At 37.7% G+C, this 12747-nt stretch overlaps 1 protein-coding gene and 1 long non-coding RNA gene across 2 annotated transcripts; both read left to right on the top strand.

The window, feature by feature from the left end:
- The first annotated feature begins 1100 nt into the window (after positions 1-1100).
- Positions 1101-6405, top strand: LOC116323642 (extracellular calcium-sensing receptor-like). Its single transcript, XM_031744017.2, has 6 exons — positions 1101-1147; positions 1367-1664; positions 1889-2683; positions 2858-3085; positions 3270-3393; positions 5362-6405. The coding sequence occupies exons 1-6, from the start codon at positions 1116-1118 to the stop codon at positions 6273-6275; spliced, it is 2391 nt and encodes a 796-aa protein (XP_031599877.2). The 5' UTR covers positions 1101-1115; the 3' UTR covers positions 6276-6405.
- A 2992-nt stretch (positions 6406-9397) lies between these two features.
- Positions 9398-11003, top strand: LOC120443554. Its single transcript, XR_005615487.1, has 3 exons — positions 9398-10023; positions 10427-10564; positions 10712-11003. It is a non-coding gene; the product is annotated as an uncharacterized LOC120443554 (long non-coding RNA).
- Positions 11004-12747: the final 1744 nt, after the last annotated feature.

Here is a 12747-nt window from a genome sequence, read left to right as displayed (position 1 = left end):
GTGTAATACATTACTGTTCTTGAGTACTGACCGCCACAATGGTTGCAAACTGGTGTAAACTGGTTGGAAGTGCTTGGGTACTCATTGAACGTTAAGGACATCTGCACTGCCAGCTGATTGCGTACTTGGTTTTTCCACATGACTCAATGGCAAACACAGAGGGGACAGTGTCAGTTTCAACTTGTGGGTCTGTTGAACCACAGATGCAACTGACTCAAGCAAGTACTTATCCACACAACTGTCATTAACAAAGTGATCTACAAACCCAAACATTAGGGCCCACAGGTTGATTACCCAATTTCAGTGCATCGAGCAAAAAATGTAACACCAAACAACCAACCTAGTGACATCAGGTTCTGTACTGATTCAAGATGGTGCTACACATGCTGTAAAATCTTTAAACACTTATTTATTAAACCACACTTCAAAGACATTGATAAATCAATGACAGTTTCTTAGAGTAGGGTTCAATGGTGTAAATTTTCCTTAACATGTCATGTAAACATAAGACTGAATTAGTATCAGACTGATGACATATCTTAATATCACATCTATGCATCACAGATGTGAAAGTGTAAGTGAATGGATGACTGTAATATACTCTAAGAGCACTGTATAAAAGTACTCTATAAAAGTACTGTATTGGAAAAATATTTTTTCTACGTATTAATTTGTAATGAATTGTGCTTTGCATTGTTAATTCATATTTAAATGAACCTGTGTATATCCTTAATTTACATATATGAACCTACATTAAATGGCAAATTTGGGCATGTCCCTCATTTTGCTGAACCTGGGAATGAACTGTCTCTATTCAATTATTTCTTATGCCGCACTGAAAGGTATAAATACCAGAATAAGTATTTCATTGTCATTGTAGTACTTTAATGCCACTAAGTGGTTTAGCTCAAGAAATGACATCAACACAAAGATGGCCAGAAAAGGGATGGGCACTTCTGCAACTGTTGTTAGTGGCATCTGTCTCTCATGCGGAGGAGCCAGTGTGCAGGCGTAGAGGAGATCCTGAGAACCCATTGCTATTTAAGAATGGGGATATTATACTGGGTGGGATGTTCTCATTACACACAAGCTGGAAAGACAGAAAAGATTCCTACATGAGCCAACCTCTGCCACTACAATGTATCAGGTAAATGACACAACAATAATCCATTTGCATTTAAGGAATCTGTTGGGAATCAAAAGAAGAGTATAATGTATGTTGATTTTCTCAGTTGTTTAAATTCCTTCCATTGAACGTTTTAATTAGAAATGCTTTTGTTTCTATTTTAAGATTTATCCATAATTATTTGTGTCTGTTTTAAGGAACACAATGCAATGCAAATTATTCATAACTCTCTCAATTAAGTTTGAATTTCAGAGATTTACAGGTGGTCCAGGCTATGCTTTTTGCCATTGAGGAAATTAATAACAGTACAGACCTACTGCCAGGAATCTCTGTGGGCTATAAAATCTATGACAATTGTGGATCTGATGCCAGAAGTGTAGGAGTTACACTGGCTTTAGCTAATGGTAATGAAATTGTGTCTGTACAGTCAAAGACACTGTGTACCAGACCTGCACATGTGCAGGCCATTATAGGAGCGACCTCTTCTTCTACAACCGTAGCAGTAGCTACTGTCATCGGACCTTTTTTTGTACCAGTGGTGGGTATTTTATATATAAAATCTTTAAAAAAAAAAAAAATCTATTAATACTTAAAAAAACAATATTTGAAATATTAGATCACTTTGCCCGGTACATTTTACATTTGTTATTTTTGTATTTTCACAATATATTTTTAAAGTAAATTTGAATAATTTATTTTTAACAGCTTAATCTTTCCTCATTCTGCCTTTTTCATTTATAAGTTCTTTATGTTTGATTCTAGATCAGCCACTTTGCTACATGTGCTTGTCTCAGTGACAAAACTAAGTACCCATCCTTCCTCAGAACAATACCCAGTGACTACTACCAGAGCAGAGCCCTGGCACATTTGGTCAAGTATTTTGGATGGACTTGGGTTGGAGCTATCAGATCCAATAATGAGTATGGAAATAATGGCATGGCCACATTCACAGAATCTGCACAGCAACTGGGCATCTGTCTGGAGTATTCTGTACCTTTTTTTAGGACAGATCCATATTTAAAAATTCAAAGGATAATTGACATTATAAAGGCTTCAACCTCCAAGGTGATTGTTGGGTTCCTTGCCCGTGCAGATTTTAATATACTGCTACAGGAGTTCTCATACCATAACTTGTCTGGGTACCAGTGGGTAGGCAGTGAGTCTTGGATATTTGATTCACAAACTGCAGAAATGGATATACATCACATATTAGATGGTGCCATTGGTGTTTCCATTCCTAAAGCACATATCAGTGGCCTGAGAGAGTTCATACTAAATGAGAAGCCACTGAATTCATCTAATAATGAACTGTTTATTGAGTTCTGGGAGACACTATTTAATTGTAAGTTCAAGGTGATAAAGTCATCATCAGACATTCAGAGAGAGTGTACTGGACATGAAGATGTGGCTGGAGTTCAAAATAGCTTCATTGACATGTCTCTCATGCCTCTTTTTAACAATGTCTACAAAGCAGTGTATGCAGTGGCCCATGCATTTCACAATATCCTCAGCTGTAATAAAACATGTAACAGAAATGTGCAGCTAGACCCATTCATGGTGAGCTTTTTACTAATTTACATCACAGTGTTCACATTAAGATACATTATTAAAAAGATCTTTTAGTTAAAAATATTTACAAGAACTTCATTTTCCAGTTCTTGTATATTTTTCAGTCAGTAGGTGTGCAAAATCTTTGTCGTGCAATGAATTGAGTCATAATATATTTCTTAGGTTCTGCAACACATACGAAAGATCCATTTCACAACAAAGGAAGGAGATGAGGTTCACTTTAATGAGAATGGAGATCCAGCAGCAAAGTATGACATTATAAACTGGCAGCCACGAGAAAATGGAATTGTGGAGTTTGTAACAGTTGGTCTTTATGATCCATCATTAGTTCCAGAAAAACAGCTAAATCTGCAAAACAAGTCTTTAATTTGGGCAAGAAACTCAAAGCAGGTAAGCTATCATACAATTTCATTGTTTTTATGTTTTTTGTCTGTTTTTCATTTTATACATATGTATTTCATTTGTTTATTTTGGTTTTGATGCTTCAACATTAAGAGGGGTTTTTGACAGAGAACATCATAGAGACATGTTTTTCTCAATGTCTATTCACAGTTAAATGTTCTTGATCATGCAGGTGCCTGTGTCACTTTGCAATGAGAAATGTCCCCCAGGAACACGCAAGGTTCTGCAGAAAGGAAGGCCTGTTTGCTGCTATGACTGTATAAGATGTTCAGAGGGAGAGATCAGCAACATTACAGGTGTGGTGATATTTCATTTTAACTTTGGTGTATTGCAAAGCAATGTTAGATATGTAGAAAGACCATACGAGAACTATTTAATCATTTTGATGAATGCTTTTATGCAGAGATAATCTCCATCTAGATTTGTATTTGAAAATATTTATCTCATTGCCACAGATTAGTATATATGCCTGCACTTTCTATGACATATTGGTTATAAAGTGATAACCACTTATCATCAAAGTAATAACAGTGGTTATAGTTAAGAAATATTAAACTAAAATTAATGTTATTGGACTAGCGAAACAACGCAGAAACAAATATGTAATAATGTGGCAATTTCTAAGTTACTACCACTGAATTACTTGTCAAAAAGTCTGTGTAATAAGCAGGAAACAGAGCTGCAAAATGCAAAACTGCCTATTTCTGCCTGTTTGCTGCTATGACTGTATAAGATGTGCAGAGGGAGAAATCAGCAACATTACAGGTGTGGTGATATTTCATTTTAACTTTGCTGTGTTGCAAAGCAAAGTTGCGTATGTAGGAAGACCATAAGAGAACTATTTAATCATTTTGATGAATGCTTTTATCCAGAGATAACCACCATCTAAATTGCCTGATTGAAATAGTTGAAAATATTTAACTTATTGCCACAGATTAGTATACATGCCTGCACTTTCTATTACAGTTTGGTTATAAAGTGATAACCAATTATCATCAAAGTAATATCATGGTAGCAACAGTGGTTACAGTTCAGAAATATTAAGCTAAAGTTGATGTTATTGGACAATAAGGTCCCAAAGACTAGGGGTAATAATGTGGAAAGCTAGGTAAAAAGTGGAAATAGTAGGGAAACAAGGCAGAAACAAAAGTCTAATAATATGGTAATCTCTAAGTTATTACCTCTCAATTACTTGTCAAAGAATCTGTGTAAAAAGCAGAAAACAGAGCTGCAAAATGCAAACCTGCCTATTTCTTCTTTAATAACACATTAATAACCAAACTTAAAACTAGTGATAACCACCAGGTAACACCTTAGGCTTTTTCTGCGTAATAAGCAGGAATTGAATACCATGATCGTTATAACTGAATGAAACCAGCATCACGAAGTCTTTAATAAACTTGAAACACATTTTCAAAATGCTAATAATTAAGTTTAAAAGAATAATACATATGAATACATTAGGTCCGCATAGAAGTGTAAAGGACCCATTTCAAACTTAATCACAAGACAGTGTAGTAGTCATTGAATATTAACCTCCTAAGACCCGAACTCTTCCACAGCATGCAATTTTAATTTCTCTTTGATATTTGGTCACATTGGGGCCTGATGGTAAATGGTAAATGGCCTGTATTTATATAGCGCTTTACTAGTCCCTAAGGACCCCAAAGCGCTTTACATATCCAGACATCCACCCATTCACACACTGGTGATGGCAAGCTACATAGTAGCCACAGCCACCCTGGGGCGCACTGACAGAGGCGAGGCTGCCGAACACTGGCGCCACCGGGCCCTCTGACCACCACCAGTAGGCAACGGGTGAAGTGTCTTGCCCAAGGACACAACGACCGAGACTGTCCAAGCTGGGGCTCGAACCGGCAACCTTCCGATAACAAGGCGAACTCCCAACTCTTGAGCCACGATGATGAATGTAAAAACAAAGAATTACCAGATTTTTTTTTTTTACCTTATTTTTGTTTTTAAGAAAAATAAGAGCCACATATGAGGATATTCATCTAAAATTTTGATAGAACAGTAGCAGTATAATGTCCCTGTAAGTGAGTATCAGGCCCTTGTAAAGCAAAATTCAGTATTTTGGTCTAAATAACCCAAAATGTGATGTCCACATATGTGGACGCCAGGTCCTACGAGGTTAATGTTGTTTTTCAATTTCTAATTCTAAAGCACCAGTACAATATATCATGGCAGAGGCATAAATAACTGTACTCAGGAAATGTAACATCTGCTTCAATATTAATTTCCAGATTCTGTCACATGTTTGAGATGTCTTCCTGAGTTTTGGTCAAATGAAAGAAGAGATGCTTGTATAAAGAAGGAAGCAGTGTTTCTGTCATATGAAGAAATAATGGGAGCACTGCTCACTGCAATATCTTTATTTGGGGCACACATGACGATTGGTGTGATACTCATTTTCTTCAAATATAGGAAAACTCCTATTGTCAGGGCAAACAACTCTGAACTGAGCTTCCTGCTGCTCTTCTCCTTAATTCTGTGCTTCCTGTGTTCTCTGACCTTCATCGGTCAGCCCTCAGATTGGTCCTGTATGCTCCGACATGTAGCTTTTGGCATCACCTTTGTCCTCTGTATCTCTTGTCTTCTGGGAAAAACAATGGTTGTTTTAATGGCCTTCAGAGCTACACGTCCAGGTAGTAATGTTAAAAAATGGTTTGGGCAGACACAGCAGAGACTCTGTGTTACAGGATTTACTCTTATTCAAATTAATATATGTATCATCTGGCTAACAACTTCTCCTCCTTTTCCATTTAAGAATTTTAAGGAAATTAAAGAGAAGATCACATTGGAGTGTGCCCTAGGCTCGGCTGTAGGCTTTTGGGCTGTGCTTGGTTATATAGGACTTCTGGCTATTTTATGTTTTATTTTTGCATTTTTAGCACGAAAACTACCTGACAATTTCAACGAAGCCAAGTTTATCACTTTCAGCATGCTGATATTCTGTGCAGTATGGATTACATTTATCCCAGCATATATCAGCTCTCCTGGGAAGTTCAGTGTTGCTGTAGAAATATTTGCTATACTTGCTTCCAGTTTTGGACTGCTAATTTGCATCTTCATACCCAAATGTTATATCATCTTACTGAAACCAGAGAAGAATACAAAGAAATACATGATGGGGAAGAAGGCACCAAATTCACTCTGAAAAATGAATGCGGTAAAATGGGATTTTAATTTGATCATTTTTACATAATTAGTTGGTCACCATCTTGTCAGAATAGAAAGAAGCTGTCAGCAGTTTATACTCAAATTGATACTGTCTTTATAGAAACTACTTCTCCTTTCTGATGTGTTTTCATTACTTACTTTGCAACTTACTTAAACAACAACAACAAATAAACCATACCAAGTGAGTGATAGCTAAAGGTTATTGAGTCATTCCAACATTCATAATGACATGCTTTTATATTGTTCTGTCAAACTCTGGAAGATTTTCATTTGAATAACATGCAAATGCAGATAAAATCAGTAAGAGTATCTCTTATTCTCTATCTTGTTCATTCTCATTTTCAAAAGGCTTCAATGTATAACTGTTGTTGAATTTTAGTGTGCAGCACAGTCTAAAAGATGACAGCAGTTGCATTGCTTTGTCCGTGTACCGTGTTTTTCAGACCATAAGGTGCACCGGATTATAAGGCGCATTAAGCAAAGCAAAACAGTCAGATAGGTCAAACTTAACTCAACTCATTCTTCTTGCTTCCTCCATTTCCGTACCATTGAGTCATTAATGCTGAATTCTCTCGCAGCTGCTCTGTTCCCATGTTGTTGCAGTATATTAATGACTAGCCTCATATTGTGGATGGATTATCTCAGTTGTTCTCCTGACTGCAGTTTGGTCCGTTTATAGCATCCTGCCATGCGATTCCATTTGTCCCTCACCATCGGAAGCCCTCACGTTAATTTTTGTTGAGTGGAAAACAGTTAGCATTCATCCTCTAGCTTCACTGTGCTAATGTTATGCTAACTTAGCTGTGTTGCTAGTGATCACATAGCACATCATTAAACATTAGTAACCCTGCAAACGTTACTGCTGTTTATTTTTCTGTCTACATTTATGTTGTAAGTGATAGCAGAGCTGTATGTTTCATTTTTTTCATAAATCTCTCAGTCAGAACATGACAAATCATGTTTAGACAGAAACTCACGCACTAACTTCCTGCTAAGTTCTAACTCCGTTAAATTTATTAAATTCTGTTTTCATAGATGCCTGAATGTTAAAATTAATTGTTACACATAGTAAAGCAGCAACACTGATCATTTTATTAAAGATGAAAGAATTTAGACAGTTTTTAACTCTCAGTGATGCCGCAGTGTTCGTTTGACTTTGGTACCTGAAGCGGTGTTTGGACCCAGATTACACCGCGATGTTCCTGACTACAGTAGATGCAATGCTCCGACAATCCATCAAGCAGTGGGCCTTCGCAGCTTTTCAAAGTTTTACTCAAACTTTTTTTGAAAAGTTTTTTGAGCACCGTGTACCACATAAAATGGGGTTGAGGTCAGTAAGCAGAACCAGAATTCATACATAAGTCGCACTGTCAATTTTTGAGAGAATTAAAGGATTCCAAGTGCGCCTTATAGTTCGAAAAATATGGTATGTGTTTCATGTATGATTCTCAAAGAGCAGCTACACACAGATACATAGCAAATGAAATCAGGAAAGTTTTACTTTTTTCTCTTAACATATTGGTAACAGCAATAACAGTCAAGCTCTTCTTTGGTATAGGATCACAACAAAATATAATATATGGTACTTTAGAACATGAGTTTTTAGTATAAACAAAAATTACAGTTAATAAAAAAAATCTGTTGGTGTTGAAAATCTAAAATACCTCTAAACTGCTGATCATATACTGTTGCCTTTGTGCTGTGTTAGCTCTTCATCTCACATCTGGCAAGCTGGCAAAGAAGATGTCCGTTGGATGCAATCAGCAATATTTTATGCGATAAAATGCAGCTCATCCAAACAACATAACTGGTCATTTTACCGAGTAATGAGAAAGTATCGAGTAGTGTAACAAATAACGTTAGCCTAGGAGTATGTAACATACTGTTTTAATTAAATGTAACACATAATGTGCAATACATTACTGTTCGTGAGTACTGACCGCCACACTGGTTGCAAACAATGTTCCCTCTAAGCTGTGCGCGTGCGCAATTGCGCACTGCCGGCACGGTCTCTGCGCACAGAAAATCTGCGTTGCACACACAAAAAAAATCTAATCTGAATTGAAATTAAAATAAATACATTAACAATTCATTCTGTTTTGCGTGACCGGTGACTGGCTGCTCCAGCCAATGATGCGATTCACATTCGAATACACGCAGCTAATCAAAATCGTGGACAGGTTATGACACCATCCTTAAGTGCCGCTAATGTTTTAGTTAGCAAAGGGGTGTGGCTGATGTGGAGTGCTGCTTATGTTGAACGTTTATGATAATGGCAAAACGAACGGGCAGTGGCACATCCCCTCACCAAGCCAAAGTAAAAAAGAAATGCGATTCTTTTAAGATGGAATGGCTGTCAGAATATGTGCAAGCGGAAGAAAAAACTGTGAAACTGGGTGTGATTTTTTCTTTTTCGAGTGAGAAAGGTCTGCTCTGCAAAACATGTTGCGAAGCTAAAATCGCAAGCGAGTTTTCGGAGGGAAAAGCGTGGACAGAATGGAAGCTGGAATACCTCAAGTGCCACATTTAACAGAAAAGTCATTTGAAAGCAGTTGGAATTGTGAGAAGATGTACGATGGGAATGGGGATCGGTACATTGCTGGGAGAGAGTGCCAAAGACCAAGAGAAGAGGAATGAGCTGTCACTCATAAAGAAATCGAACCCAGAAGAAGTTAAAGTTCTCATCGACAATATTCTACTAGCCACCAAAATTAATTCTTCTATGCTGTCGGTTCAACAAATTCACGATCACATGGCGAAGTATGTGAGTATACCAGAAAGCTGGCGAAGCAAAAATTATACCTTTGAGTTTGTGAATTCAATTAATCAAGTAGTGCAGAATGAGACAATGTGTAAAGTTAAAAATGCACCTTGGCACACCCTGATCATAGATGAGAGCACAGACATAACAGTGCACAAAATGCTAGTCTTGTATATTAAATACAGGGAGGAAAATAACGTTAACCATAAAACTGTGTTTGGTGGCATCATCCAGCTGACAGCATGCACTGCTCACGATATTGTGCAGGCAATAACTCAGTTTTACACCAAGCATGAACTACACATGCAGAGAATGGTGATGCTGACCTCCGATGGTGCCTCAGTAATGCTAGGAAAGCACAACGGAGTTGCAGCTTTATTAAAGCGGCGACTACCACACCTAACTGAACAACACTGTGTGGCCCACAGAGAGGACTTGGGCATTGGTGATGTGTGGAAAGATGTGCCTTTGATGCGTGATGTGAAAACTTCTTAGAACGGTTTACTCCACTTTCTCTAGATCCACTGTAAAGAGGGGAAAATTGGAAGACCAGCAAAAGTTCTTGATGAGGATGCACTGTCATTCAGGCCTCTGAGTGAAGTGCGATGGCTGTCGCATCACCAAGCTGTGAATGCTGTTCTGATTAGCTACACTGTGCTGGAAGAATACTACAAGAGAGAATTCAGTGATAACAGAGATCCAGTGGCAAATTACTGTTACAAAAAGCTAACCGATTCAAACCTCAAGGTTATTCTCACCGCTCTGGGAGATGTTTTGGGTGAGCTGGCACACCTATGTCTTTCTTTTCAAAGATGCAACCTGACTGTGATGGAAGGGCACTGCTTGGCAAGAGCAAAGATTGAGAAGTTGCGTTCCCAATACTTGACAGGAGAAAAGGATGTTAAGTGGAGTGACTGTGTCAAAGAGGCGAGGAGGGCCTCATCTGGTGATGGCAGGAATACCGGTGAGATTACTCGTGTTATTCGTAATCTTTGTGATCACTTGAATGCTGGTTTTCCAGAGGATGAATTAAGGGAGTGGTCTGCATTTGACATTGAGGCATTGAACAGACATCAGTTTTGAGTATGGAGCAGCAGACATTGCCAGGCTGGCAAAGAAGTATGAGGCCATTCTCCACCATCCACATTCAGTGGAGGTCATAAACAGTGAATATTGTGATTTCAAGTACATAATGAGGCAAAAACTTAAACATGGGTCAATCAGCACATTCTCAGATATGGTGGCTGCAATGCTAAAATGTGAGGAGCTAAAACACATCTCACAGCTTGTGGATATTTGTGCTACATTTCAATCATCCAGTACGGATTGCAAAAGAGGCCTTAGTTTAATGAATCGTATCAAAACAGCATCCAGAAATCATCTTGAGGTGGACCATTTGGACCAGCTGATGCGCATAAAGTCAAAGCTGCAAGCAGACGAGGCCATCAACCCGGACGAAGTGTACAACCACTGGAGACATGAGAAGGACAGACGGGAAAAAAAAGGTGAAATTTAAGCTCTTAATCAATTTTCTGCTCATCTAGTGTCATTTATTTAGTTTTCATTTATGGACATTGATCATTAAATACTGTCAGTAGTTTATGAGTATTAGAAATGCAAATATTTGTGTCATTATATACTGTATTTTGCAGACAAAGAGTTTCAGGACAGTAGGACTGTCTCCCAGACTGCAGTAGGACAAGAGGACCAGGAGCTTCACAGACTGGCTCATACTCATCATAACACAAGTCAGAGCTTTATAATAAAAATGTTAAGTTCCAAAATTGGAGTTTATAGTAGGCTTGATGTGGTTGGCAGTTCATTTTTTGCCATACTTAAAATTAAATGTTCATACTTCCAATAGCGTTAACATAGTGCACAGGTCATTAAAAAAAGTTTGTTGTAATTTTCACTCTAAGTGGGCTCAAGCTCTTCATTAAAGGTATTTTAACAGAAACGTAAATACTGTAATTTGACTCTTTTTATAAAACATATAACATCGATGGATGCGATGCTGTCGTAACCACATTGTACACATTTAATGTCGCTGACAATAGTCAAAGGGACCACTCAGGGAGTTTGTGTGTTTGCTCAGACACATGAAAAATTAGAGGGAACATTGGTTGCAAACTGGTGTAAACTGGTTGGAAGTGCTTGGGTACTCATTGAACGTTAAGGACATCTGCACTGCCAGCTGATTGCGATGCTTGGTTTTTCCACATGACTCAACGGCAGACACAGAGGGGACAGAGTCAGCTTCAACTTGTGGGTCTGTTGAACCACAGATGCAAATGACTAAAGCAAGTACTTATCCACACAACTGTCATTTACAAAGTGATCTACAAACCCAAACATTAGGGTCCACAGGTGGATTACCCCATTTCAGTGCATCGAGCAAAAAATATAACACCAAACAACCAACCTAGTGACATCAGGTTCTGATGGTGCTACACATGCTGTAAAATCGTTAAACACTCATTTCTTAAACCACTCTTCAAAGACATTGTTAAATCCACGACAATTTCTTAGAGTAGGGTTCAATGGTGTAAATTTTCCTTAGCATGTCATGTAAACATAAGACTGAATTAGTATCAGACCGATGACATATCACATCTATGCATCACAGATGTGAAAGTGTAAGTGAATGGATGACTGTAACTTGTTGCATAAAACTCTAAGAGTGCTGTAAAAAAGTACTCTATAAAAGTACTGTATTGGAAAAATATTTTTTTCTACATATTACTTTCTAATGAATTGTGCTTTACAGTGTTAATTCATATTTAAATGAACCTGTGTATATCGTTATTTTACATATATGAACCTACATTAAATGGCAAATTTGAGTATCTCCCTCATTTTGCTGAACTTGTACATCTACTGGGAATGAACGGTCTCTGTATCTACTCTGGTCAAAAGAATCCACGCTTCGTACTGATGTCCACAATTCTTTTATTCCTCTCACAATCATGGAGCACCGTGAAAACTAGAAACAAGTAAAATAATGTCAATAGCACATATGACATACAACTCAGCCACTTATTTCCTTCCACAAAGTGCACAAGTGTTAACAATTAACAGCATAATGTTTTTTACCGTGTACGCCTTGTAAAACCAGCAGTAGAAAAGTTGTACATTCCAAAAAGTCCGCCGTGTTACCGCTCTGTCTTGTCTCTCCGGCGCACAACTTCCGGTTCCCGCGACTCACAGGAAGTGACTACTTCACAATAATTTTTAACAAAAACATTTCTTATAAGCAGGATGTATTACTAGATTCACAGATTATCTTTTCCTACTGCAAATGTACACAAACATGAGTACCAAATAACGAAAACAAACAGAAAACAACATAACGATCTCAGATGCGCTACTGGTGTTGTCATGGCAACCAACACAAACATTTCAGCGTCAGCTACACTCCCACCAATTACCTTTGATTATTACAATTGTGAATGTAAATACACTTGCATTGTTCATTAAATCAATGGTAATTCCCAAGCACCATGTTGTTGTTAAACACTCTTGCATTGACATAAACAATATTCTTTTCTCAACAAATGAATTCAACAATATGAACAGAATTTACATCTCCACAACATGTGCATGAAGTACAGCATAATGACAACTTCTATTTTAGAAGGGGAATCTAATCAATGAATGACATTTCCAATTTTAGCTGTTTTTCACCAGG

Source organism: Oreochromis aureus, linkage group 14, assembly GCF_013358895.1.
Source record: "Oreochromis aureus strain Israel breed Guangdong linkage group 14, ZZ_aureus, whole genome shotgun sequence".
Classification (NCBI taxonomy): Eukaryota; Metazoa; Chordata; class Actinopteri; order Cichliformes; family Cichlidae; genus Oreochromis; species Oreochromis aureus.
The sequence above is the reverse complement of the archived record's forward strand: the minus strand, read 5'-3'. Positions and strand labels throughout refer to the sequence as shown.

Bases quoted from the DNA above. Each gene is read 5' to 3' on its own strand.
- LOC116323642 (XM_031744017.2), top strand. From the start codon at position 1,116: ATGAGCCAACCTCTGCCACTACAATGTATCAG. The intron at 1,148-1,366 runs GTAAATGACACA...CTCTCAATTAAG, and splicing joins CTGCCACTACAATGTATCAG to TTTGAATTTCAGAGATTTAC. The intron at 3,086-3,269 runs GTAAGCTATCAT...TTGATCATGCAG, and splicing joins GGGCAAGAAACTCAAAGCAG to GTGCCTGTGTCACTTTGCAA.